Below are 25,637 nucleotides of genomic sequence, written 5' to 3'. Positions count from 1 at the left end.
TTGGGTTAAAGCATCCCCCAGGTCACCCCTGCAGCCGGTGCCAGCCTCTGGAATGAGGCAGAATGGAGCTGCGGGTGTCCCTGGGGTGCCGGGTCCCTGGCTGGTGGCATCCTCCTGTGCAGGACTGGGTGAGGTGTGTGTGTCCCCCACATCCCGCTCGGGCAGGTGGGGACAGTTCCAGCCATCCCTCCCCTTGCTTTTAACACCTTCCTCTTCCAGCACTGGGAGGAGGTGGAAGGTGCTCAGCTCTCCCCGGGCACAGAGCAGTGCTGGGGCGCACAGAGCAGTGCTCAGATGCACACATGGGCTCAAGGCTCACCTGGGTGTCCCAACACCTGCACTGAGCCCACTGGGGCTGCGTGACCAGCTCAGTGGCACTGGCAGCCCTCCCACCTTCCCCGGTAGCAATCCACTGAGGTGTTCCCTGTCCCTTCATCCTGCAGGAAGAAACAGGATGCAGAGTCCGCTCCTCAAACCCCCATTAACCGATTTCTGAGGCATGCTCAGCCGCTGGCCAGCTCCAGTGACCCTTGGGCTGTATTCCCACAGCCAGCACTGCCTCTGTCACCCCCTGCCCACCGCTGCGACCAGCCGCTGGAGATGCTCCACAGGGATGTCTTTAAAGACCCATTGCTCTGAGCGGGATCTGATGCTTCAGCAGCCACTGGGGAAGTTAACAAGGCGCAGGGAACTACGTGGTGGAGTTTTTCTTTCAGTTTCCCACCCCCTCCTTGAGTTATTAACAAAATATTTCCCATGACACTGGCGAAGGCCAACAAATCCATGAGTCACCCGGAACAAGGAGTCACGCTCACACTGATCCATCAGCCCTGGCCAGCACGTTGCGGAGGGGCCCTTCCCTGGGAGGAGCTGCTGATAAGGGCCCTACAGCCGCGCTGAGCCGGCCAACGCCGATGGTTTCACACTTTCCTTCCAGCCCCTCTCCCTTCCCAGGCCTGGCAGAGGGAGTCCAAGCTCCCCCCACCCACTGGGGGTGGCAGCCCTGCTTGCTCCTTGCCAGAGCATCAAACCACAGCCTGGTTTGTATTGAGGCTTTTAGGGGGTGTTAATGCACAGGCACCCCCTCTGCTATCCAGCTGGCACGGGGATGTGTAGGGAGGGAATCCTAATGACCAACATGGGATTAAGGAATTAACCACTCAGTGTGGGCACTGCTCTGCTCGCTCATACTTTAGACATCCTGTAGGGAAAAAGGGGGCACGGTGGTGCCTGGGGTCCCCCCATGCCCCCTCCAGCCGTGCCTGCACAGGGACACAGCATGCTCCCCTCTCGCTCCTGATCCAGCAGCACCCGCTCCCGCAGTGCCAGAACTGGAGCGAGGAGGCACTGCCGGAGGGGAGTGTGCCGCAGGGGAGCAGGGGGCTGGCCGCAGCCCTGGGGGAGCAGGTTGGGATGACTCAGCCTCCCCTGGCTCCAGACCCAAGTCTAAGATACAATTATGACTGGTAAACGTTTGAATTTTGTTTTCCTCTGTTGCAATCAGCTCCCTTCCTAAGGGCTGAGCTGCACTCACACTGCTCCTCCCCGGCGGAGCTGGCCTGCTGCTGGAAGGCAGACAGCAAAGGCCCTCTGCCTGCAACACGCCGGACCTCATCCACCACATAATCTCTTCCTCGAAGAAGATGCCGATGTGTAAAATGGCAAACAGACAGTCTCTAAACCCAGCCTCTTATCTTTTGGGCTCGAATCCAGGAATGCGCCCTCACAGGACTCTGACATGAAACATGCAGTGCTGGCGATAATGCGATTTAAGCCCATGTGAGTTTAAGCAACCCAATGCCCCTGGGTGCAGTGACAACACTCCCCAGCCGCCCGCTTTCCCTCCTGCCCCACTCTATTTAAACAGTCTAATCCACAATGACTCTTTTTTTACCCAACCAGGGATTTCAGTGCCTTATTTCAGAAACTTACTTGCTTGAGATGATTCTTCCTCTCCACTCCTAAATAGCACCGATACAACCCACCGCGGGGAGAGGGAGAGGCTGCAGGAACTGAAAGCCAGGTACTTTCAAATTAAACCCAAACTATTTCTGCTGGCTCAGTTATTACAGCCCGTCTTGAAATGATATTCTAAGAAGAAATCAAGATGGACTAAGGTATTTCTGTGCTTTCCTGCTGACTTCTACACGAGTTCCATTAGGGCAAAGAAGACTGAGAGTACAGGCAATGCACTGTCACGTCAGGAGTAAGTACGTGATGCCTTCCTCCGCCGGGTGAGCAGATCAAACTGCTCCACAGGGCTCCTGAGGAGCCTTCTGGATCCAGTCATTGATCTGAGCCCTGACCTCTCCAACGTAGCTGTGGATTTACAACAAAACATCTATTCATCTCCAGCCAGATTTATTTTTAAGCATCCCCTTGGCAAGCGTGAATACGTTTTGTGTAATGGGTTCTGCTCCTGAGGAGAGCTGCACTCGGTTCACTGCGAATTCCAAACGTATCTGCACAAATTATTACTATTAATAATTTAATGGGTGTGTTTGAGATGCTGGAGAGAAGCAGCCCCAGCTCTTGCCCTGAGATTTTACAATCACTGAGCTTTACAGCCCTGCAAACAGTGAGGGTGTGATGGCAAGCCGTCGGCACCAGCAGCCCCCTTGGAGAAGCTGCTGTTACAGGCTCAGGAGCTATTTTCTAAGGGGGATTGACCAGAATAACTCCTCCACTACGAGCCATTTGGCAATATTTCATGGTAGAAATGCTCATTCTGGCCATTCTCTCACATGGAGCATCAGGGCTGCTGAAGCCAAGTGTGCCAAGCACCAGCGTCCTGCAGGTTGTAGAATACAAAGGGGCAGCTGAGGTATCGCTGTGGGGGCTCAGGACGCAAGAGGGGCCCTTCACCTCAGCACCGAGATGGCCCCAGCCAGGAAGCGTCACTGCAAAACTCCCTGGGGAAAAGGACTGGAGAAAACCACTGGCTGGTGATGTGCAAATGTTTGAGAAGGAGGCACAGAGTTCAGCAGCTGGGGGCGGGGGGGGAATTATCCACATGTTCAATAGACGCAAAACATTTCCCGTCAGGTTTCTGACTGATAAAATAGGATGTTTCCATGTAATCTGAAAGAGGTATCTTGGAATAGCCCATTTGGGCAAAAATCCAACATCTTCTGCTTGTTGCCTCAGAAAAGCCACACACAAAATATCACCATTTCCCAGCGGTGGAAATTCTGCTTTTTGGCCAGTCTTAGTATCAATAGAAAAGAGCAGCTCAGAAAAGCCCACGGAAACTCATCCGGATGAGATTTATAGCCCTCGTTCCAGCTTGCTTTGCCAACAGAGGGATCTGGCTGGCACAAAGCTCTGGTAGCCACATCCAGGCTGCTCTGCCTGCAGCATTCCCTGGAAGCGGAGGTGTCCCAGGCAGCCACCCCAGCAGCATCCTGCTGCTCACCGGCCCATGAGTGGCTGCAGCCTGCGCTGAGCGGAGCTGTGGCAGACACAAGGGTGTTTCCCCTTCATCATTCAGTCTTGGTCCTTCCAGCGAGGGATGGGCAAGGGAAGCCAGAGTCTGAATCTGAGCAATTTAAACCATATGATGTTTGGGTCTGTGCTCAGTTTGAAGTGAGCTGAATGAAGGGGAGCAGAACGGCTGCGGCTTCTCTTCTCTCAAAACCTGCTCCCCCTGCTATTCCCTTCACTGCAGAGGCCTGAATCCATGGGGACATCTGCTTCAGTCACCGAAAGGAGCCACCGCAGCATCACAAGTAGCTGCCTTTGTGGGGACCACAGCCATGAGGACCCTCCTCTCCCGTGCAGACCCAGCAGCCACGGGCCAGCCATTCACTGCAGCGAGGGCCCTTCATGCGCAAGAGCTGCCCTCAGGAGGCAGGGGGACACAGCCCCACGCCAGTTCCTGCCTGCACTGCCAGAGCCAAGGCACAAATACTAGCAGGAAGCGTCTGAGGGACGTCTGAGGGAGGGAGCAGCTCTGCTCTGTGAGAGCTCACCAGTGCCTGTCGTACTCCGGAGTCTGGCTTTTGGCAAGGTGAATTCACAAACTTGGGATGGCTTTTGAAGAAGAAGCAGCCAAAGGGAAGGCAGCCGGGACTAGCCTTGGAGCCAGGGACTCCCAGGTTGTAGCCTCAGCTTCAGCAGAGTATGAGACATCTCAGGCCACTGCTGATGCCTTTCCATGGCCCCAGTCCATGAACTGGGACTGGCTGACCTTGACACTTAAAGAGGGCCGCACCTCGGAGGCTGGGACAGCCTTCTGGCAAGGAACAGTGCGGGTTTCACAAATAAGGAACACTGCTTTTAGCACGTAAATAGGAATTCTAGTAGAACATGGTACTAGCTCCTTGCCAAGAACTGAAGATAAGAAGTGAAAGCCCTTCAACCCCCTCCATCCACAGCATCCCCCATTCAGGAGCCAAGCTCTGCAAGTGTGACATGAGACATCAACGAGGCAACAGTTGAGTTTAAAAAGCAAAGCAGATGTGATCCAAAGCAGGTTTACCTTGTACCTACCAGCCAAAAATGCTGGACTCAAGCCATGGAGGAACCTGTCAGCTTCTCTCCTCTGGTCTATGACACTGTGGTCCCAGTAGGACTGTGGTTTCCTGGTGCGTGGCTGCTCACGCCTCCAGCAAGCAGGGTGCAAGGAGCATCAAAGCCACATCGGGGCCTCCAGGCACTAAATAAAAGCAGGGAAGCTGGGAGAAGTGAGCACTGCAAGAGGTTTGGGATTGCACAAGACTAATCTGTATGTGCTGGCAAGGAGGAGCAGGATCTGAATGGGTGGTGTGAAGGACGCACAGCACCAGAGCACTCACTTATCACAAGAGCTTGGAATCATAGAATCGTATCATAGAATGGCTTGGGTTGGAAGGGACCTTAAAGCTCATCCAGTTCCAACCCCCTGCCACAGGCAGGGACACCTCCCACTAGAGCAGGTTGCCCCGAGCCCCGTCCAAGCTGGCCTTGAACACTGCCAGGGATGGGATGTGTAATATTTGATCGCTTTAATTCCTCTTGGCTCAGGGGGCAGCTGATGTGCATGGCACAGCTTCCTGGGTAGACCTGCGGCTTCCAAGGTGGAGATGTCCTTCCCCAGCAGCTACATCTGCTGGTTGAAGAAATTATGAGGGAAGAGAAACACACTAAAAGGGCTGATTACAAGGGGACACTTTCTCCATCCTGGATGCTTCTCCACATGTTCTTTCTTTGTATCAGTGACAGCAGGTGAGATGCACAGTCTGCCACCGGCAGGTAAAATTTGGCTGCAAGGACAGAAGAACTGCAATGGACATGAGTATACAGAGTGGAAGCATCATCAAGATGGGGCATGAAGGGGAATTATGGTGACAGCAAGGCCACAAATTCTGAAGAATCATAATGAAATGGGTAAATCAGCTGAATTTCAAGGGAAAGGCAGGAAGCTGAGTTCATTGCCCTGTGACTGCCAGTCCTAAGCAACAGACATTTTGATCAGCTGCTGCACACTGGCCCATGTACCAACATCCAGAGAACATCCCCCAAAAACACTCAAAAGCCACAAACTACCAGAGGAGACAAACAGGACCTTGGACCCGCAGTAACTGCCAATTTAAGAAGAAATGCAAGCACTGATTACAGCCCATGTCTCTTGCCAGAGAGAAAGGGAATGCTCCCCAACCAAATCATCCCTTCTGGCTAGAGGAGGAGGAGGAAGAGGAAGGTCAGATCCCTTCCCCGTGCCAAAGCTGGCAATCAACCTTATCAGCAGCCAAGCATCCATGCTCTGTGCTCCAGCACTCTCCATTCATCATCCCAGCTTCTCACTGCAGTCAGTCTCTGATGCCTCATGAGATTAACAAACAACTAAATCAATACAGTCACCTCTATCCCTGCAGGCCACAGGCTGTGAACAACACAACTTCTGCCTGAAAGAAGTATCAGCCTAAGAGAGGCTCCCAAGAGAGAAGTCCAGCACTCCAGATCTGTCCAAAAATCAACACATGCACACAGGAGAACAGTTCAGCAGTGCCCTGGGAAACAGGGATACTGAGCAGCTCCTCCCCTCCTACAGCTTCCTTATTTTCTCCTCAAGCATCATCAGATCCAGCCTTGACCCTCCCTGCAGTCCAGCCACTGAAGAAGTATTTTCACATTCTTCATGACAGACTGGGGAATAATCTTGGTTCTTGACTCGACAAGGGGGCTCCTCTGCAAACACCAGTCCTCCTCAAAGACAGCCCTGGGCTCTCCAGTTCCTATCAATAGGGAACCTCACCAGAACCCCTCTGAAGCAGAGAGAAGCATGTTTGTGAGAATGAAAGTAAATTAGGTCTGAACAAGATTAGCAGGGATTTAATTGAACTGTGTGAACTGGCACTCCAGTCACAAGCTACTTACTAGCCTGCCTCAAGGGACTGTGCTGCTTGTGCCAGAGGAGCACAAGGATGCATTGTGAGTGTGGGACAGCTCAAGGGGATGGCGATGGCCACAGCTTTCAAGATGAGCGTGGTCAGAGAGGCAGAACTCTGGGAATGCGATCAAAAACAAAGCAAGGAATTCTCAACTCCCCACCATGATTCTTCAGAGCTGAGGCTTGGCCTGTGGAGGGAGAGGAACTTCATGACACACAATAGCAGAGGAAACTCAGCTCTCAGCCCAGCTCCAGGGCCTTGGGTGGCAGAGCAAGGTGCTGCTTGTCCCATGCTGCCAGCTAGCTGGTATCTGAAGGCAGACCTTTGAAAACCTCCCTTTCAATAAAATTGACTTAATGAGGCCTTCAGCTCCCTTTAGGATGTTAATTACAGAACAGCCTGGAGAAAAATGCTTGGGAATTAGAGGAGTCACCACACTGGTCCTTCTCTAGCTTTGGTTTTCTGGTGAAGAAACCAACAGACGCTTGCCAGATCTTGGCTACCACTCTGGTCTTAACCACCGCCAAGAAGAGCCACCAGCCAGCTCCATACTCCTGCATGTAAACCTGAGCTACAGCCGAGGGGCTACTGAAAATCCTTATTACCAGCCTACTGAATCCCATCTAATCCCCTGCTTGGATTATTAACAAATAATGCCTTTATTATTGCCACCTTCATGGGGGCTCTTGGAGGCAAAATCTCTCCTAAGAGGCAAATTCATTTAGTCATTGCAGCATTTCCTCCTTCCTTCCCAAGAAGGTGAAGTTGTACTGGGAGACAGTTCCCTACTTCCAAGTCAAACACAAATACAGATGTACACATGCCTGACAGTATTAACTAACCAATTTCTCACAGATTAAAGGATCTGAAAGGCTTTCCTTTAATGGATCATTTTTATGAATAGGTTATTTATGTCCCTGTGTTCCTATAGTGTGAGTTCTGGCAGCTTTCACAATGAATGCATGGAAAAGGCAGCACAACTTTAAAAAGAGATTTCTTTTTAAACAAAGAGATTCTGATTGTATTTATTACACATGTCAAGAGAAACTAAAACACATGGGATATTCATCATCTCTAAAAACACACTATAAGTTCAGCTAACAAAAGCATTCAAATAGGTATACTACTGTCAAGAACAGACTGGGACATTTATCTTAATCCCTCCTCCCCCAACAAAACCAAACCCCAACAACCACGATTTCTACTTAGCAATGAGTAAACCAGCCAGATGTAGATGTGGATGTAGTAGCCTGCTATTTCAGGTAACAACCACACAGCGCTCATTGCTACCTGGTTCTTAGCTGTAGAAGCACTTCTGTATTTTGGGTAATGCATGTGCTACTCTTTCAATAGTTGCAGTTACGTTAAAGCATTAACCCCTCCTTTAGGCAACTTGCAGAAAACCAGAGTCTTTTAGATAAAACCACCACCATCCTCTTTTATTAAAATGGAAGAAATGATCTTGCAGTACCTGTCCAGGGCAGTGGCCACGCTCTTCTTTCCCCCGCAGATTCCAGACAGGAACACAGGTCCGTAATGGAAACTTATAACACAGTATTGTTCTTTGTTATTTGCCTGGGAAATTTCTGTAATGTTTCTTTGTACTGAGAACTCAAAGCAATGGCAGAATGCTTGAGTCTCCCATGCTTTGTTCTGTCCTAGGATTGCCTTTATGTAGCTTAAAAAAAGGAAGAAAATGCTGAATTTAAAGCAGAATTCTAAGCTGGATTTTAAGCAGCGCACCTTGGTATCAGCATTCTGGTTAAGGGAAGCAGAGCCTGGAGCAGAGGAAGCAGTGAGAGGTTAATCAGACTGGTACTGGGATCCATTTGTCTCACCCACCAAAACCAAGAGCGAGCAGTGAACATGGCTGTTCTAAACGCTAATGGTGTAAATGTGTTGTTCAATTCCTGTTGAGAACACCCAGCACAACACTGCTACCACATCTGGGCTCCCAAGGCATTTGTAAATTGAGGATGGGAGGCTATGTATGCAAAAAGGTTCTCAGACTTCCAGCCCTGCTAGAGAGAAGCCTGCCCTTCAAAGCCGCTCTGAACCCTGGGTGCGCCTACAAGAGCAAGTTCCCCTCCCATTGACTCATTCATGATCAAACAAACCAAGATGTGAGCTGGCTTCAGGAAGCTCAAGCTGCCCTACAGAGACTCTGTGGCTATGTCACCACCTATCTCTTTCCAGTCCTGTCTAGCCATATTTAAATCTAATACTAGGTTGTCCCTGGACCTGGAGGGGCAGAGCCTGAAGGAACATTGTGTATTTGTCTCTTGCTATATAGTCATGGTACACAGGCAGCTTGCCACCCCCTGGATCTCCTCAGGCTGAGATCATATTTAACTTCAGGGAGAATTCAGCAAGAGGAGATGCAGGAGACTGCAGCAGGCAAGGCTGAGAGGGAGACTGCAAATGCAACAAGCCCCAGCCACGTTGAAATGGAGCATGTGGTTAGCACTCAGCTGCCTGACAGGAGGTTTATCAACAGTACAGCCAGGCAGTGCTGTCTGATACACAACCAGTTCCCTGCTCCAAGACTCTCACCTCAGATCAGCTTTTCTCTAACACACAGTACTTGGGAAAAGAAACTTTGGAACCCCATTAACACACACATTAAATTTTGCACCTCCCAAAATCAAATTGTTCCTTGTTTTTTGCAGTCCCCATCACAGCCTCAATTCCCTGAACTGCACCTGCTTTCCAGGGTGGGAATGTAAAGTGCATGGGTGGGGAGTAAAAAAGGTAGCGACGCTGGGGAAATGAAGGCTTTCATCTACTGCAGTCTGGAATCTGATGAGTTATTACCTAAAGAATTAAAGAATATGACAAAGACGTTATTATTAAGCCATAAAATGCAGCTATGTATTTCAGACTAGATGACAACAGAGATGAATGAATACAAAGCTGTGTAGTGTGGTATCCTTGATCCATTTGATCCCTCCGCCTTCAAAAAATACAACACAAACCAGTATCCAAAGTAGCAGCCCATGCTCCACCTTCTCCAGGGACTGGACTAGGAACCCCAGCCAGCATGGTGGAGCTAGGACAACAGGCCTCTCTACCCAGCAGGAATGACAGAAGTCACTTTAATGGTGATTGACACATTAATCATGTCAGATGAAGTCCTGGACATATGAAGTCCTCTTTGCTTATAAGAAATCTATGGTAGAACCCCACCCCTTCCACTCTTCTAAAGTTCCTTCTCCCTTGTCTCTGAAAGGTAAAACATGGCAATGCCAGAGAACCATTTAATCTAGTGAGTTGCCTTTGATGTCATCTCCGGGGAAGCGTGATTATAGGTGATTATTTTGCCTTTTGAGGCTCATTGCTCATGCCTTTATCGTTTCTTTTTGGTTTCCTTCTTAGGTTTCTTGCTTATCTGTGGAGCAGTTGCCTTTGGCTTCTTCACTGTCTCTGAATTCTTGGGCTCAAAACTCTCAGAGTCCTACAAGAATCAATTGAGAAACAGTCAGTAACTTGTTCTTATGATTTGCTGACAGCTCGCTTAGGGAATCTGATTATAAGCCAAAGGAAGCAAACGCTGGGTGTCCCTGTTGGAACACTTCTATATCAAACTGAGCCTACGTTTAATGAGACTCAAGCAGCACCATCTCTGCTTCTCCTGCATGTGCTTTTTGATGAGTGTCAGTTTATGCACAGAAGCAGCTTGTTACCACAGAAGCCGTTAAGAGCTGAAGTGTCTAAAACAGCATTTGGAAAAGAAAAACAAAACCAACTTTAAAGGCAAGAAAATCAACACTAAATGAAAACGATTCAAATTAGGAAAGGGAGAAGATATCAGATAATCACCAGTGGAAACACTCACGGTATTTCTGCTGAATGTTAACCATTATCATGGGCAAGACAAAAAATACTCCCCCACACAGTAGTAAGATTTCAGTTCAAAGCCTCCAAATTGAGCCCCAAATCCAGGGAGGGAATTGCAGGCAAAGCTTTTTTCACCTGGACTAATAAGGAATGCTTAGATATGCTGCTTGTTTCCTTCAGGGAAGATGACAGATAGTATTTCAGCCCTGGGAAATAAAGTCTAGTTATCTTGTAAAAACACAAGGGAACAGCGCCAGTCTCATCTGAGAAAGCACACACATGCAGATTGCCTCCTTTCATTAAATGCATTTGAGTATAAATATTGCTTTAGCATCTTGGTTTCTATCAGTCAGTGTGTGCCAACTGGAAAAGGACACACAAAAAATGGCTGAGCAAGACGTGCTAGTTTCAGGCTTCCAAGACAGCGCTCCAGATAATGGAGGGGGAGGCGAGCATCTGACAGTATCCTTTTAATCAAAGAGCTTGGTTCAAACATCTCTCAAGTTACTGGGCTATTAAGAGTTCACATCTGTGTGGCTTTCCAAGGAAGGAGACTTGGCTGGCTTTCCAAGGGCTGTAATCAGTGTATGGAGAGCCAGCAGACTCTGGAGGAATGGAGCAACATGCAGTATATTGCTCACAGATGCAGCTGCCGTGAAGTGAACACTGCTGCCTTCTAACGTTCAAACCAAGGTAGACTCCAAAGCCCAAAGCCTCCAAGACAGAGATCCTACTATCCTACCCAGACTCAAGTATCATTCCGAAGATTGGGAGGGGGAGCCTCTGGTGTTCACAGTCTTGTAAATTAGTCATATGGACAGTAAATCTAGAGGACATGTGGAGAAAGTAAAAAGTAGAGCAAGCAAACGTCAAAGCATGCTTGCAAACTCAAACAGTAACAGGTCCTTGAGCGTGAGCAGTTTAATCGCAGGCCTGGTCTTCACTTTCACACTTCAAACTAAAGCTCTCACTCTTTCCAGCTTTCAAGAATCAGGCTCCTCAGTGCTTCTTAAATATTTATCAGGGGAAACCATGGACTATAACAGATGGGTGCTGGTGGCTGCAGAATAACAGTGCAAGACTTGCAATGCCACTGCATCGTGACCAGCAGCCATGACCATCATCTCCCTGCTGGGAGCTGCAGCTCCTGAGCAGGACAGAATGCACCCATGCTGGGGCAGTGTCACTAAGCCAGTACATCACTGCAACTTCACATCACACCAGCAGCTAAAGGTGGAAAAGTTGGGTCATGAACTACATCCTTCACACCATGCCTTGCCCTCAGGCATTCCCTTCCTCACATAGGCTGAAAATTTCCATGCTTCCTTCTGCACAAGGCAGATAAAGATAGCCTGAAAACAACACTTTCCATGCCGAGTTGTTACTGAAAATACACCACAAGCATTTAGACAAAATCTGTATCAAACCACCAAACTTGCTGCCAGATCACCAACACTGAAATCCCTGTCCCCAGCACATGGAGTTCTTTTATCTGAAAAGCCAGGGGGATGCAGGTCATCCCAGTGGGGTCCAGTTTAGAGGAACAGGAGTCCTGTAGCTCACTTCAATCTTCCACTTTAACCTTTTCCTGTACCAACTGCATCAAAGCATCCTTCACTTGGTGGCACAGGACTGGACGTCAGTACTGAAAACTGCCTTCCTTGCACTGGAACCCCAGACTGGTTTGGGTTGAAAGAGGCATTAAAACTCATCCAGCTTCAACCCCTGCCATGGGCAGGGACCCCTTCCACTGGAGCAGCTTGCTCCAAGCCCCTGTGTCCAACCTGGCCTTGAGCACTGCCAGGGATGGGGCAGCCACAGCTTCTCTGGGCACCCTGTGCCAGCGCCTCAGCACCCTCACAGGGAAGAGCTTCTGCCTAAGAGCTCATCTCAGTCTCCCCTCGGGCAGGTTAAAGCCATTCCCCTCATCCTGTCCCTACAGGCCCTTGTCCAAAGCCCCTCTCCAGGTTTCCTGTAGCCCCTTTAGGCACTGGAGCTGCTCTAAGGTCTCCCCAGTGCCTTCTCTTGTCCAGGCTGAACAAGCCCAGCTCTCTCAGCCTGGCTCCAGCACAGAGCTGCTCCAGTCTTCAAAGCATCTTCGTGGCCCCCTCTGAACTCCCCTGAGCAGGCCCACACCCTTCTTAGGTATCTTAGATACCTTGTATATCTTAGAATATACTAGAAATATCACCTATATCTTGTTCCCAACAACTTTATACAAACAAGAGCCCAAAGTCATTTCCTGAAAGGCAGGTCCTGCTAAGGGGAAAGTCTGGCAATTAATAAAACAAATCAGCAGGTGGACAATCTGGTGTTGGGACTAAAGCCACTTCCTGCACAGTCAGGAACATCATGTACATTTAGCACACCTTGCCAGTGCTTCAGGTCACTTTTTTCACTGATAATTAGAGAGCCCCTGGCTCAGGTATTTGTTCCTGACTTTCTAGTATGGTGGTAAATCACAAGACAAAAGCTGAAGGTGGGAAAGCTGGAAGGAAGGAAAAAGAACAATGAAACTGTCATCAATCCCAGGGGCAGACCACTGTGTCTCCATTAGATACTCAAAAAGTTGCCTCCCATCCTACTTTTTCCAACTCTGCCCATCAATATTAAAGAGCACTGCTTACTGTCTTATGGGATTTGGACACTGGTAGGATTATGGCCAGCACACAGATAAGCTGGAAAATGGCTCCAAAGAAGAGTCCATAGCGTAGCACATTCTCCATGAACGTGGGCTCAGGGATTTCGGGTGGGGAGAAATCCAACTCAGCAGCCATCGTGGGTGCACCCTTCTTCTCCTCTAATGCTCTCAAGAAGATTGGTTACTACAAGGAGGGAAAAAAAGAGCAATTATTTGCGTCATGCCTTCAGGTATTCACTTTCCATTATCAACAAATGATGGACTATCTCATGCAGGTTTGTTGAAGATACCCTTGATCTACAGAACCAATAATGAAGAGGGAAATGAGTGTTACATTTTATTTGGATGCTTCTCTTTTATAACCTGCCTATGAAAATAGTGCACCGATGCTACTACCAGTTCATTTGCAAGTGAGGGGAAGACAAACACAGTATGAACAATGTTCATGAAACGGTAAAGGAAAAGCTTAAGAAGAATAGATTTCTCCCTGACTTTCATGCAAGATGACTATTACACTGTATATGTGGTCACAGCCTTGTTGATTTAGATGGTGTACAAAGCCAACTGCTACTTAAATAAACCACACAGAAGGTAGATCTGTTGAAGACAGAGGATGAGTTATGTGTTTAAAGTTAGGCATGGTTTTAATGGCTGGTTACACTAAGCCCCATATACCTTGAGATGGTCACACATGTAGTTTGTGGCAGAGTTAAACATTGACCTCCTGGGTCCCGAGCTAGTTTCTCAGCCACAGACCATCCATTCTTCCTTCTTTATCTTTTGCTAATGGAGTTGTCAATTCATTCTATGAATGAGTAATGGCTTTCTACATTAAGGGAGAACTCTCCTGCCAGAATCGCTGGAGCACACCACAGAAAGTCCCAAAAGGGAAATTCGGTTAGTCCGAGATGCCATCAGAGCTCAGCTGTGATTACTGTCTGAATCAGTTCCCCTGACCTGTATGAGCCTGGTGCATACTTACTGAATCAGCACTACTTACTGATACTTACAATTCTCTGTATTACAAAAGCTTGGGTGTGAGATTGTGCTGCGTGAATGTTTCAGCTGAATGGTGGTGATCTGCCTCCTAGAAATTACCTCCAAAGCAGGCTGTGTATTTCTCAGCCTAGGAGGAGATTTCTACACTCTGCTGATGTGACCTAGTTCAGAAAGATGCTAAACTTAGACTACAATCTGAGTAAAGTTATAGTTGATACATCTAAGACAATTCAATGATATTGCATAAAAGACAAGTGTCATTTGGCAAATGTCACGACATACTAAAAGGAGTGGTATATAAATGACAAGAAATAATTTTAATTCATCTGAAATGTGGGATGTTATTTTGAGTTTTGAAAGAGAGGGGAAATTCCAAACTGCACGAGCTGCAGCCCCAGGAGAACAGAGACTGTGGAACCCATTACTGGTGATTCAGAGGAGGAGAACAGATAAGCCTTCACCTGGGATGGGGTGTGAGTGTATATAATCCTGCCTCCGAATCAGGCACTAAGAACAAGCGACCTCTCATGGTCCCTTCAGGTCTGGACTTTAGTGAAAGGGTTGGGTTTTTTTCCTCAAATTCTGATTAAAACTCAGTAAACAAAAGCCATGTGGGACCTGTGCATGAAGCCAGAACACATACTGGGCCACTCAGACTCAGCAAGTCCCAACACAGCCCCAGAGGCTGCACAGGACATACGATGGTGTCAACAAAGCACAAACGTGGCTCATCCCTAACTGCTTTTAAAGTCAAAAAGGCTCTCGGCCCTCTCCTCCAACCCACTAAGGCAGCAGCTCCTCAGCAAGAAACAGAACCATGGGAAACTTCACCCTTGAATTGCATTTTATCACAACGTTATTTATGGGGCTCTCTCTTGAAAACATTATGCTTGCCCACCCGCTTCCTCAAACAGCACAGGAAGGGACGTGGCTTCATTCCTCACCTGGAGTTTTCTCAGGACAAACTCCTACTGAGAATCCTGACTCATACACCGGAAAGAGAGCACACAAAAATAAACCAGAAAAAGAAACCAATACAGTGAAAACAAATAATCCTCATCTTCTGCAAGTCTCCTCCTCCTTTCCCCTTTTCTGTTTCACTTCCCTTGAGGGTATTAGTAATTCTCTAATAAATCCCAGGTGACGTGACCTGCATCAGGAGCTCTCAAGCAGGCTGGCAGCAGCTGCCACTACCATTTTAAGCATTACCCCATGAAATATGCTCAAAGACCTGACATCGTGCTCCAACTAGTCATAGAGTGTCCTTGCTTGCACAGGAGCCACAGCAAGCAACTCCCATTCCAACCTATCAATGGACCTAAAGTAATGTTTGCAAAATTCTTCCCTGTTTTAAAACTCCTGTGGTTAACACAGCACCCAAACCTGCCCAGGCAAGGAGGCTGAAGCTTACATACATGAGCAGGCCAAAGCTGAACCTGGGGGAAGCAGGGTTCACCCTTCCCCACCATACCCAGAAGTTTGCACAGGGTTTCCTCACTGCAAGCACAACTTCCTTGCACTGTACCTTACAGCTCATCCAGCAGGTCTCTGGATGACAATGGAGTTTTCCTCCCTGTTCCCAAGAAGCTAACAGTTTTACCACCTCTTCCTTGGCTGCTTCTTCTTCCTCGCAGGTTATCAACCACCTTTTCCTCAGACCACCTCATCTATTAACATGGCTACACTTAAAGTAACCGTTCTTAAACTGCATTTAATGACGGGTACTCCTATGTCAGACCCTCAGAAGACACTTCCCCTTCACCCCTCCAGCTTACTTATCCGGTCTCACAGCAGCTACCACCCCTCCCCAAAGGCTTGGCCATCTTGCTGGAACATCACAGCAGAAATAGGTCACAAACACATGCACTTTGCTATGGGAACTGATTTTGACTATTTGCCTCTGTCAGGATTTTACAGCAAACAGCTACCCCTGCACAAAAGGGTTCTATCCTCAGGCAAAGCCAGAGCTGTACCACAGGACCAGTGAGGGGCTACTTAGGGCTACAGGCTTGTGCTCTTCCTCAGTGCCACCACTGAAAATGCAGCCATCCCCCTAGACACAGGATCAGACCCTGTCATACACAACTGTGTGTTTTCAGGGTCAGGGCCATAAACCAGCCACCTCAATGGAGCCAGGGCACGCTCAAACCTTTCTTCTCACTGTCCTATGTTTCCCAGCTGGCATCTTCAGGACCTAGCACTATATAAATAATCAGCATAGGACAAAGCTATAGAAGCACTTTAAGCGATTAGACATGAAGCACTTTAAGTGATAGACATTAGCTTCCTATTGGGGTGGAAAAAAGAGCAACGGTATTGGTGCAGAAGGTAAAAGCTGCTGTCAAAGGACATGGCAAGAAATGACTTAGTAGGTGCTAGGATGGAGACTGGACAATACTGCCTTCAGGGGCATCTGCGTGCGCTCAGCACCGCTATAAGCAGCCATTACCGCGGCTGAGCAGCCCGGCTGCAGGCTCACGGGCCCGCTGCGCCCAGCCATACCAGGGTCCGAAAGGAGAAGCAGCCGTGCAGCCTCAGCGCAGGGCACACACAGCTCCTCCTCCACGGGACCGCGCTCTGCCGCTTCTACCCGCGACCAGCCCGGCTGCAGAAGGAGGAGGAGCAACCGCTACGGAGCCGTCGAGGCTCCGCCGGAGCAGAGCCCCTTGGAGCAGAGCCCCTTCCAGCAGCCCCGCCGCTCCGGACCCCCCTGCAGCCCCCGGCCCCGATACCCCCTCCCGCTGCCGGCCCGCTCACCGCCCCGCTCGGCCAGGCCTCACCGTGCCGGAAGTGATCCCCGCCCAGCCGGAAGCGCGCCCCGCCCCTAGCAACCGCCCGGGGCTCCGCGTTGCTACGGGCGGCCTGCGGGGAGGCTCCGCCGCGCGGTTCCTGCCGAAGGCCCCCGAGGCCGCTCGGCTGCACCCGCCCCGGCTGGAGGCTCCTATGGGTGCCGGCCCCCGGGGGTCCCCACAGTAGCCAAGCCCCTTGTACTCACCCCCTAAATCAGTGCGAGCTTCTTAATCCCCACCATCAATAGCGTGGCCCTTCCGTCCCGTTGGGTTTCTCTTCATCCACGAGGTTTTGATGTGCTCCCTTGAAGCGCTCTGGCAGTAATAATTAAGACACACGCTTCTGGCTTTGCTTTTGGCCAGGGATTTATTTGGTTTTTAATATTCTGATTGAGTATCCAGCTCTGAAATGGAGCTGTCTCGGTAAGATGGAAAATCAGCTTGTGCTCTGTTTGGCTCGTTTGTGGTATTTAAAGAATGTGATTTGGTTTGCCCTTTTCCTAACCTGAAAGTGTCAGGAGTGCCAGGTTAGTTTTGCTGCAGAGCTTTACTACCAGAGAGCCTAAATACTCTGGGGAAAAACCTAATCGGTTGCTTATCTACTGAAGGGAGTGAGGTGTGGCATTTGAAATGAAAGGATTATGTAGGCTGTTACCAGGCATTTGAATTAAATGGGTATTAATGACACTGTTTCAAAGGTTTTGAGCAATTGGATTAAAAACCTTTTATCCTTTTTAGTGCGGAAGACTTGACAGACAACTGGAGAACGCACATGGCTGCAAGCTACAGAGGCCAGAGACACCTGGACAATGAAATTCTTCTAGCATAAAATAACCTAAAGAGAAAACGACTCTTAAATAATTACCAGAGCTTCCACTGCCCCTGCTGAGCACGGGGTGAGGGATGAATGCAGAGCTCAGGGAAGGTGGTCAGTTCTGCCCTTTCTGCTCCCAAACACTGGCTGTTGAGGACACAAAGATACTGAATGTATTGTGAACGTCCGGAGAGATCCTCTCAGTATTAAATTCCTCCCAATACACTGAATTTGGTGGTGGTGCTGCCCACACACCTTCTCATGGGCTCTGATCCTCCCACACTGATGTTTGCCCACAAAGGGGAAAATACACACTTGGATTGCAAATGATCCGGTATATTTCCTTCATTCTCCTCCTCTCCCCCAACAGAAACAACACTACTTACTCTAAGTACAAAGAGGTCAGTGAGGTTTGCACATCTGATGCAGCTCCTGCCCATTCCCTCTGCTGCTATCCAGCCCCTGAGGCTGTGGAATCCGGCAACACCAGCTCTGCTCAGGAAACACTCACCCTTCCAACCACAAGCAGGTGGTGCCATTAGCCCGCTATGGCTGCCTGTCACCAGCACCTCACTGCCCCATTCCATTCAGCTGACTGGGGAATGATTAAAAAGGAAGCTATTTATATATATGTATAAAAGAGAGGATATTTTTCCAAAGCCCACGAGATGTGAGTGGGTTTCAAAGCTCAAATTGATTCAACAAGCAGAAATGTCCATTTTGTCAGCACTTAATTCTAAGCAGAGACAGAGCTCAGGCATGAAGTGTTTTTCCACATCCAAATCATCCTTAGCTTTTTTAGTTCTTTCTACAGTTCTCCTTTCGTTTGCACTGCAGTGCTTCCTGCATGTCTTTGCAGTGAGACCTATTTGTTATCCTTCCTTAAACATGTACACCATAGCCTCGTGCACCACTCTTTTCATCCTCAGGCTGCATCTTATTCAGCCAGGAAAAAATTAGTTACAGCTGCTTTCACTTTTCTGCCCTTACCGGAAACGTGGCCTTCCTCATTCCTTCTCCATAACCAACATTTCACTTTCTTGGTACCAGTAACACATCTCATTAAATTCTTGTTTTTATCAGAAGCTTTCAAATTACTTTCCCAAGATGAGCAGTAACAGCAGCATTTGGATTCTGATTGGAAACGAAGTGACAGAAAACACACAGACCAACACCCAGGTGGGAAGCCGTGGTGCTGGGGCAGTCACTACAGCCCTTTGAGCAGAGGGTGGGTGTTCACAGACCCTGCCTTACTCTGCTTCTCCATCCCAAAGATCTCAGTGTTAGGACTGAGGCTGGCTCTCTCCGGCTGTAATGTGCTGTGTGTAACATTCTAGCTCCTTTCCTAACTGAAATGAGAGCGGTAAGACCAAAGAAAAACTCCTTAATTACTGCGATTCACTTCTGGCATCTGAGCTCTGGCAGCTGGGATTGGAAGAGGAAGGAAGTGATGTGTAGAGAGCCAGAAATTCAGGAACCAGTAACTCTTGAGCCTACAGCTGAGTGTCACATGCTGATGTCTGGCTGAAAGTCTTGGCACTTCACTTGGGTGATGCTGAAACGCTCCAGCAGCTCTGCTAGGAAATAAACAGCACCAGACAGGTACAAGCTCTATAAATGGATCTCACCCACAGAGCTCCTCAGCCTCCTGACAGATACACACCTCGCAGGCTGGTGCCATTTGTTCCATTGTACTCTCAGTGCTACATTAACGTCTGAAGACAAAGTAGGCTTCTCAAGCAGGCTTTAAGCGCTATTAGACACTCCTTTCTAACAGCACTTCTTGCACATTTTGAATTACTGATTTATTTTGCCTATTTCAAATCTGATCCCACGCTTCACACTCATCCAGAGGGACTCCATACTTGAGATTATTTTGATAAATGTTTGTATTCAGCTTCCTACCAATCCGAATTCCTCAAGGGAAAATTCTCCCCAGGAAATCTACTGATCTTCAAAGGGTTGAGTCAGGAGGATCTGAAGATCCAAATCCCCACAATTTATCCTGCCAAGGTGAAGAAACCAAGTCTCATATGGTTTCTTAATGGCAAGTCTCACCTGCTGGGTTTAAATTTTGGGTTCTGTTTCTTCCTTAGAAGAAACTGGCAACGTGTGACAAATCCTGTCTTTCTCATTTTATATTTCCACAGAAATAATGGAATCAGAGACTGGTTTGAGTTGGAAGGGCCCTTAGAGTTCATCCAGTTCCAAACTCCTGCCACAGGCAGGGACACCTTCCACTAGAGCAGGTTGCTCCAAGCCCTGTCCAACCTGGCCTTGAGCACTGCCAGGGATGGTGCAAAATTGATTGCAAACCTAGGAATGGGAGCTCCTGTGTACACACTGCTAATGGACGATGTAATCAAATGATTGATGATGAACTTACTTATGCCTTAGTTCTGCCACTTGGGATATTAGAACCAAAATACGTCACATCCTTCCTCTAAGATGGCAAACCTAGGCAAAAGTGTAACTTCTAAGGCAGTTCTGTTTAATTAATTTTAGAGCATTTGTGGTAAGTTAGTCACCCCTACATCTCTCACATAAAGAAAACCAGAGAGAACAGTTCTGTGAAGCTCTATCAGGAGTGGTGGAGATTAGAGAAGCTGGGGACCAACAGCCACCATCTGTGCCATTTTGGGGAAGTGCAGAAAAGCTTTTGATAGCTGAGAATATGGGATAGGTTTTTTTGCCAATTGATGGGTTACTTTTTACTGTCGTTAGTTCCACCTCACAAAGTGAGCAGGACCATTTCACATTCTGCTCAGCTTCTCTGAAGCGCAATGTTCTGCACCTGGAATAGACAGGGGCTGTTTTTTAAATCATGGCATGGAGACCGGAGGAGGTAAAGCTAAGAGAAAATCAATACCTAGGAAATTCTGCAGGATCCTAACACTGTCCTTTGTCAGCAAAGGATTGACACTGAAATAAAAGGAGCTAGTGTATGCTTCACCCAAGGACCCTACAGATGCTAGGTCTGAATGGATGTGTGATCCAGCAGCAGAAGGTACCTGTGGCAGCTCATACCCAGCTGTAGACTCCACTGGGCTTGCACCCAGTGAGGACTTGGATTTAGAGGGCAAATAGACAGTTATCCACTGTATGATGCTAACCTGGGAGGTAATTTAAGTTACATACCTGTGTTTTGGGAGCCAGTGGATGCTACCAAAACCAGCTGTGGTAGGGACCATGAGAACCAAACCCATAGTTGCCAGCTCAAATACACACTGCAACATGAATGGATGGATGCAAAACCGGCTCCAAACAGCACTGGATGCTATCACAGTCTGTAGCATCTTCATGCAGAGACATTAGCAGCCAGAGCACCCAATGTGGGACTCAAGCAGAGGCTGAATGCTGGCAGTAATGGTGATCACAGCCATTTCTGCTGCAGCAGAAGTAGCCTCACTAACCAGAGGGAGAGCTCATGGCATCTGCTGGAGGAGCTCCACGAATGACCCTTCTGGGTCCTGGGAAGATACAAAGGTTTTGCCTGAAGCCGGGACAGGAAATCCCGGGAACAGAAGAGTTGCTCTATTTATGCTATTTCAGAACTCCTAAGCTGGATACACCCGACAGAGCCTGGAGGGGTTTTAGATATTTGTGCTGCCCCCTGCAATTAAATCAGAAGTCATAAAGAGAGCTTGTTGTGTGAGTCTTGCTGGGTGCAGCTGTGCATGACAGGAGCCCAGCCCAGGCAGCACAAGGAAACCCCTAGCATGATGGAGTTTTATATAGCCTTCTTTGAAAGCAGCTCACTTGAGACATGAATGTGGATCACAGCCCTCCTAATCCAAACTGGGCAGCAGGCAGCTATAAACAAGTCCATTATAGACTGACTCTCCTTAATCTAACAGATATTGCCCAGTATCTCACAGCAGCTTTGTGTAAGGCCAGGCAGAGAGAGAATCAGCTCAAAACCATGCTATAGGATAATACCTCGAAATAGCGTTGGCTCTCAACTGGTTTAACAACATGGTCTGATTCATCTGTTCAGCCAGTGTAGCACCAAGACAGTGGAAGAAAAATAAGTCATGCTGAAAAATTGATGCAGCCGACCTCACACATGAGAGAACATGAACAGACTGCTTCCAAAAAGCAGTCTGCAGAGACAGCAAAGCTGGGTGCACCAGAACAGGGATTCTGGAAAACCACCTCTGCGCTACCCAGAAATCCCCTTCTCCAGTGCTCACCAGCAGATGATACAACTGCTATACCTGCCGAATTTGGATGGTAGATCCTCTCCCCATGAACAGGCTGGTGGAGGAAGGCAGTAGTTCTTGCTTCTCTTCCCATTATTGTTCTGTTTCTGGATTCCACTAGAAGGACCCTGGCTCAGTTCAGGGTCAGCTCGAGCTCCTGCTTTGGTCCATCCAATCTTTTTTCATGTTTTCTCTGCAAAGTGGCCTGGTCCTGACTTGATACCAAAGGAAACACAAGCCCTTGGAGCACTCAGTGGGGAGAGCCCAAAGGCATTGGTGCACAACTGTTATTTAACACCAGAGTCATCTGGTACTCATGGCTCACTCCAGCCTTTCCAACTGTTGGGTTATTGCTTACTGAGAGCCCATGGTTTGGAAGGAGGGTGCTGCTGCACTAAGAAGTGAGCTATTATTACAGTGCTGATTTCTCACCTCAGCAAGTAGCAAATGGGCAATGGCACAGGGTTAGAGCAGTGATGAATGCTTCTGCTTCCCTGCACACACAGACACCCATGTGCACACCAGAAGCACCATCCTTCCTTACAGCCCATCTCTGCCACTGATAGCTGTGATGAGCACTCTGGTGCAAGGTGAAGGTATGACAGGCATGCACATGAAGGCAGGTATGAGTCAGCTCACCTGCTGAAACTTCTTCCCAGCATCGAGTCATACAACCCCGTGACAGGAAGGTCTGGGTCCCCATCAATTCTGGGCATTATAAAGCCGGTATGATAAATGTGGCAGCTGGAGCTCATGCTGGCACCTCATTTTTCACTCTTCTGAACTGTCCTGGTCTTCTTGGCACCATGGCTATGTGTTCTTTTTAATCGGGCTTTCGCAGACCTTGTTCCAGGACTGAAAACAGCTGCCAGCGCATGCAACACCCCAGGGAAGACCCCTGCCTTTTCCCAGAGCACATGGAGGGAGCAGGGTTCTCCAGCTGCTCTGTGAGCTTGATGTGAAGCTGTGATGTTTGTGAGGGACTGAAGCATGAACTGCCCTGCTAATGCTGCAGGTGTGAGTAACAAAGGAGAAGGAGGAAAAGGCTGATAATCAAAGAAAAAGAAGACAGCAAAAAGATAAGCCCTTCTGAGCAGGCAGTGTGAAAAAGTATTAATGGTTAACTCACTGTCATTGTGGAATAAAAGGAAAAAATGCAATTGCAAAGGGAAAGAGAAGTTTACCTTGCAAAGCAAGTTTGCCATTCACTCCATCAGATTATTGTTGTTGTTACTTGCTCTTCACCCTTTGAATGCTAAAGCATGCAAATGACCCCTAACGGCAGGCATAACCCTCTGCCCACAATCTCCCTGCCTGTATCCCTGCACACACACAGAAAGAGGATGCTAAACACGGCATGGAAATGCAGAAGGATAATTGATTCTCTGACGTGTAGAAGCCCACAGGACTCCTGAGGGAGCACAGGTATAAAAGGAGGAGATGCACCTCGCTGGCAGCCAGAGGACAGCTGGGGGAGATCCGAGTGTCCTCCTTGCTCAGCACGTGTCCGGTCCCCAAGACCCCGCAGGGCTCACAGAGGCAGCTCTAGAGAAGAAGTTGTATTTGCAACTGGGGAAGGAAGCACCCGGGCAGGAGCCGATCGAGGAAGCGCCTGTTTTCTAAGGGGTAAGCGTGAGCCTCTGTACGTGCATATAACAAGATAATGGCTATATGGAAACTGGAGACAGTTAAATTACACTGAAATACAACCAAATTGGCATCAGTAATCAGCTTTGGCAGGTACAACAGCCTTTGTATTATGCAAGACTTCTTTGTAACAAGTTACAGAATGAAACAGTAATTGAACTATAGGATAAATGCAAACAAATAGAATTATAATATAGATGAGCCTTGTAAAAACATGTTAGATGCTTATTGGCTGTAGCAGTTTTCCTCTTTTGCTATACTGGTGTGAGTTCCTTTTACTCTGGAAAACAAAGGGTGTTTCACTCACCTGCTGATAAAACTGTGTTTGACCAAACCAAAGTACGAAGAGAAACACAACAGTGTTGTTGCAGGTAACGTGAGGTAGAGCAAGGCACTGAAAAGGATTTCTGCTTTTCTAATGTAGGATTTCATACTAGAAAAGTCTGGGCTTTATAAAACAGCAGGCATGGTAAATGCTTCATTTCATCTACACAGTGGTATTTTTAAGAGTGATCAGGTTAGGGTTTCAGAACCAGTAAGATATAAGTTATCCACCTCTCCGGCATCATTTCCACAATGCTGCTGTTAATGCTGCACAGGGTGGAATGAAGCTATTCGGCTTTACCTGCTGGAATGGTGCGAAAAGCTCTTCATCTTAACGGCAATTTATTTATTAATCATTTTTGCACATGCTGCCAGAATGGAAAGGAAGGTGTCCCTCACCTCAGGGGAACTGCAAAGGTGACAAGGCTTTGCAGAGCTTCCAAGTTGCAGGAGACACTTCAGTTCTCCTCTGCAATATGGAAAGGGGTGCAGGACCCTGATTTCAGACTCCTTCCCAAGGGAAGAAGGGGGACAGAAACACCCCAAAAGCTAGGATGAGAAGCAGACTGTAGTTAAGGGAGAGAAGACAAAGCAAGACAGGAAGAGAAAGGCAAAGCCAGAAACAATTAAAAAGAAAAAAATCAAATAATAGAGAAAGAAAACCCAAAAAGATCTCAAAGGGACAAAAAGTGGTTCTGGAGAAAACCCAGCATGCAAGGATGAGAAACCAGGTACAGAAAGTGGTAATTGGGGCTGTATCCTAGGAAATAAAGAGGGCTTGGTTTTCATTTACATGGATACTTCTCAGCTCACACAGCAGCTTTCCTGGGACTGATTAAATCTCCTGGTTGACACTTTCTACAGATGCAGGTGCCAGAGTCTCCTGGTACCCCCCAACAGATGCTTCAGATCATCTCCTCTATGTGGAAAGATTGTATTTGGGATTTGTTTTGGAGCTATTTAGGGGAGAGCAGAGAAGAGGGATGTCTTTTCAAGTCCAAATGAAAAACAGGGCAAGCAGGAAAACTTCAAAACCAGAAGCCCTGTAGGTCTCTTAGAGTCACTTCTTTTGAGCATTCCTCAGCTGTCTGAGGCAGCCACAGCAATTCCATAACAGACCAGGTATGAGAGGAAGCCATGAACTCACAAGAAGCTCTGTTGGAGTCAGGAGCAATGGTGCTGCTCCCCGGAGAACAGATGGGAAAGCTGCTGGTCCTATGGCACAAGCAGCAGGAACCGAGCTGAGAATGAGTTTGTGATAAGAAACCCCATTTCTTGGTGCACCTTTCCTCATGGCTGTCCCTGCACTTCTGACACTGCCACTAGCTCGGTTCTCTTCCACGGTATCAAGATCAGACCCACTTGCAAGATTCCCCCCCCGCCCCAGTCCTTACCCAGCCTTCCCTCACTGTGTTATCTTACAGTCAGGAGAGTGGGCAGCTATGTCTGAGCAGAACAGAGCTCACTGCTGATGTTTTCCATCAGAAGGGGCCCCCTCCTACCACTACCATCAGTAAAACCCACTGCTTGGAAAGGCTGCTTGGGCAATTAGAAGACCAGTCAAACCCTTTCCATTCAGAAGCTGCTCTTTTTGAAAGAAAGTATTGGTATACATTTGGAAGGTTGTTTTTCTTCTCTCTTACGGAGATCAAACATCTTTCTGCTCTTTTCTTCTGTAAAATAAGACAGAGAACAGTGAAACTTGGTATTTTAAAGATTTCTATCCACAATCTTAAAGAATCTTTTTTTGAGCAAAAGATCAATCACTTTCAATGGAAACTCAGGAAGAGCATTCACTGAAATACCTTCCCCCTGTCCTTCGCTTCCAGAGACAAAAGCTCCTGAGGGTGTGCGGCCTCAGCCCACTGTCCTGAGTCATTCCCAGCCCCAGGACACGAAACAGTGTCTATCAGAAGGCAGACAAACACAGCACAATTCCATCTCATCTTCCACCAGAGCAGGTCCTCAGGGCTGCGTAGACACCTCACCAAGTGGTGCTGGGGGCTCCTCTCA

At 48.2% G+C, this 25,637-nt stretch overlaps 2 protein-coding genes across 6 annotated transcripts in view; both read right to left on the bottom strand.

Moving 5' to 3' along the window:
* The window catches only part of SRC (SRC proto-oncogene, non-receptor tyrosine kinase), a 32,814-nt gene extending 28,173 nt beyond the window's left edge, over positions 1-4,641 (bottom strand). The window contains exon 1 of one of the 2 annotated variants that reach the window (XM_065691240.1): positions 4,492-4,641. The gene's annotated coding sequence lies outside the window, so the exon portion shown is untranslated. The remainder of the gene's footprint in view (positions 1-4,491) is intronic. The other variant, XM_065691237.1, reaches the window with a different exon arrangement.
* A 2,723-nt stretch (positions 4,642-7,364) lies between these two features.
* MANBAL (mannosidase beta like) lies at positions 7,365-16,938 on the bottom strand. 4 transcript variants are annotated; one of them, XM_065691590.1, is made up of 3 exons: positions 16,844-16,938; positions 12,836-13,033; positions 7,365-9,825 (listed from the first exon to the last, which is right to left on the bottom strand). In XM_065691590.1, the coding sequence occupies exons 2-3, from the start codon at positions 12,983-12,985 to the stop codon at positions 9,718-9,720; spliced, it is 258 nt and encodes an 85-aa protein (XP_065547662.1). In that variant the 5' UTR covers positions 12,986-13,033; positions 16,844-16,938; the 3' UTR covers positions 7,365-9,717. The 4 variants fall into 4 exon arrangements, with proteins under 4 accessions (XP_065547662.1, XP_065547660.1, XP_065547659.1 ...); XM_065691588.1 differs by lacking the exon at positions 16,844-16,938 and adding an exon at positions 16,629-16,726; XM_065691587.1 differs by lacking the exon at positions 16,844-16,938 and adding an exon at positions 16,606-16,636.
* Between the last annotated feature and the right edge of the window lie 8,699 nt (positions 16,939-25,637).

The sequence above is a fragment of the Lathamus discolor genome, chromosome 11 (assembly GCF_037157495.1).
Source record: "Lathamus discolor isolate bLatDis1 chromosome 11, bLatDis1.hap1, whole genome shotgun sequence".
NCBI lineage: Eukaryota > Metazoa > Chordata > Aves > Psittaciformes > Psittacidae > Lathamus > Lathamus discolor.
The sequence above is the reverse complement of the archived record's forward strand: the minus strand, read 5'-3'. Positions and strand labels throughout refer to the sequence as shown.

Excerpts from the sequence above, each read along its gene's own strand:
- MANBAL (XM_065691590.1), bottom strand. The coding sequence starts at position 12,985 with ATGGCTGCTGAGTTGGATTTCTCCCCACCCGAAATCCCTGAGCCCACG. Across the intron at positions 9,826-12,835 it reads TGTCCAAATCCCATAAGACA|GACTCTGAGAGTTTTGAGCC; the intron begins GTAAGCAGTGCT and ends TGATTCTTGTAG.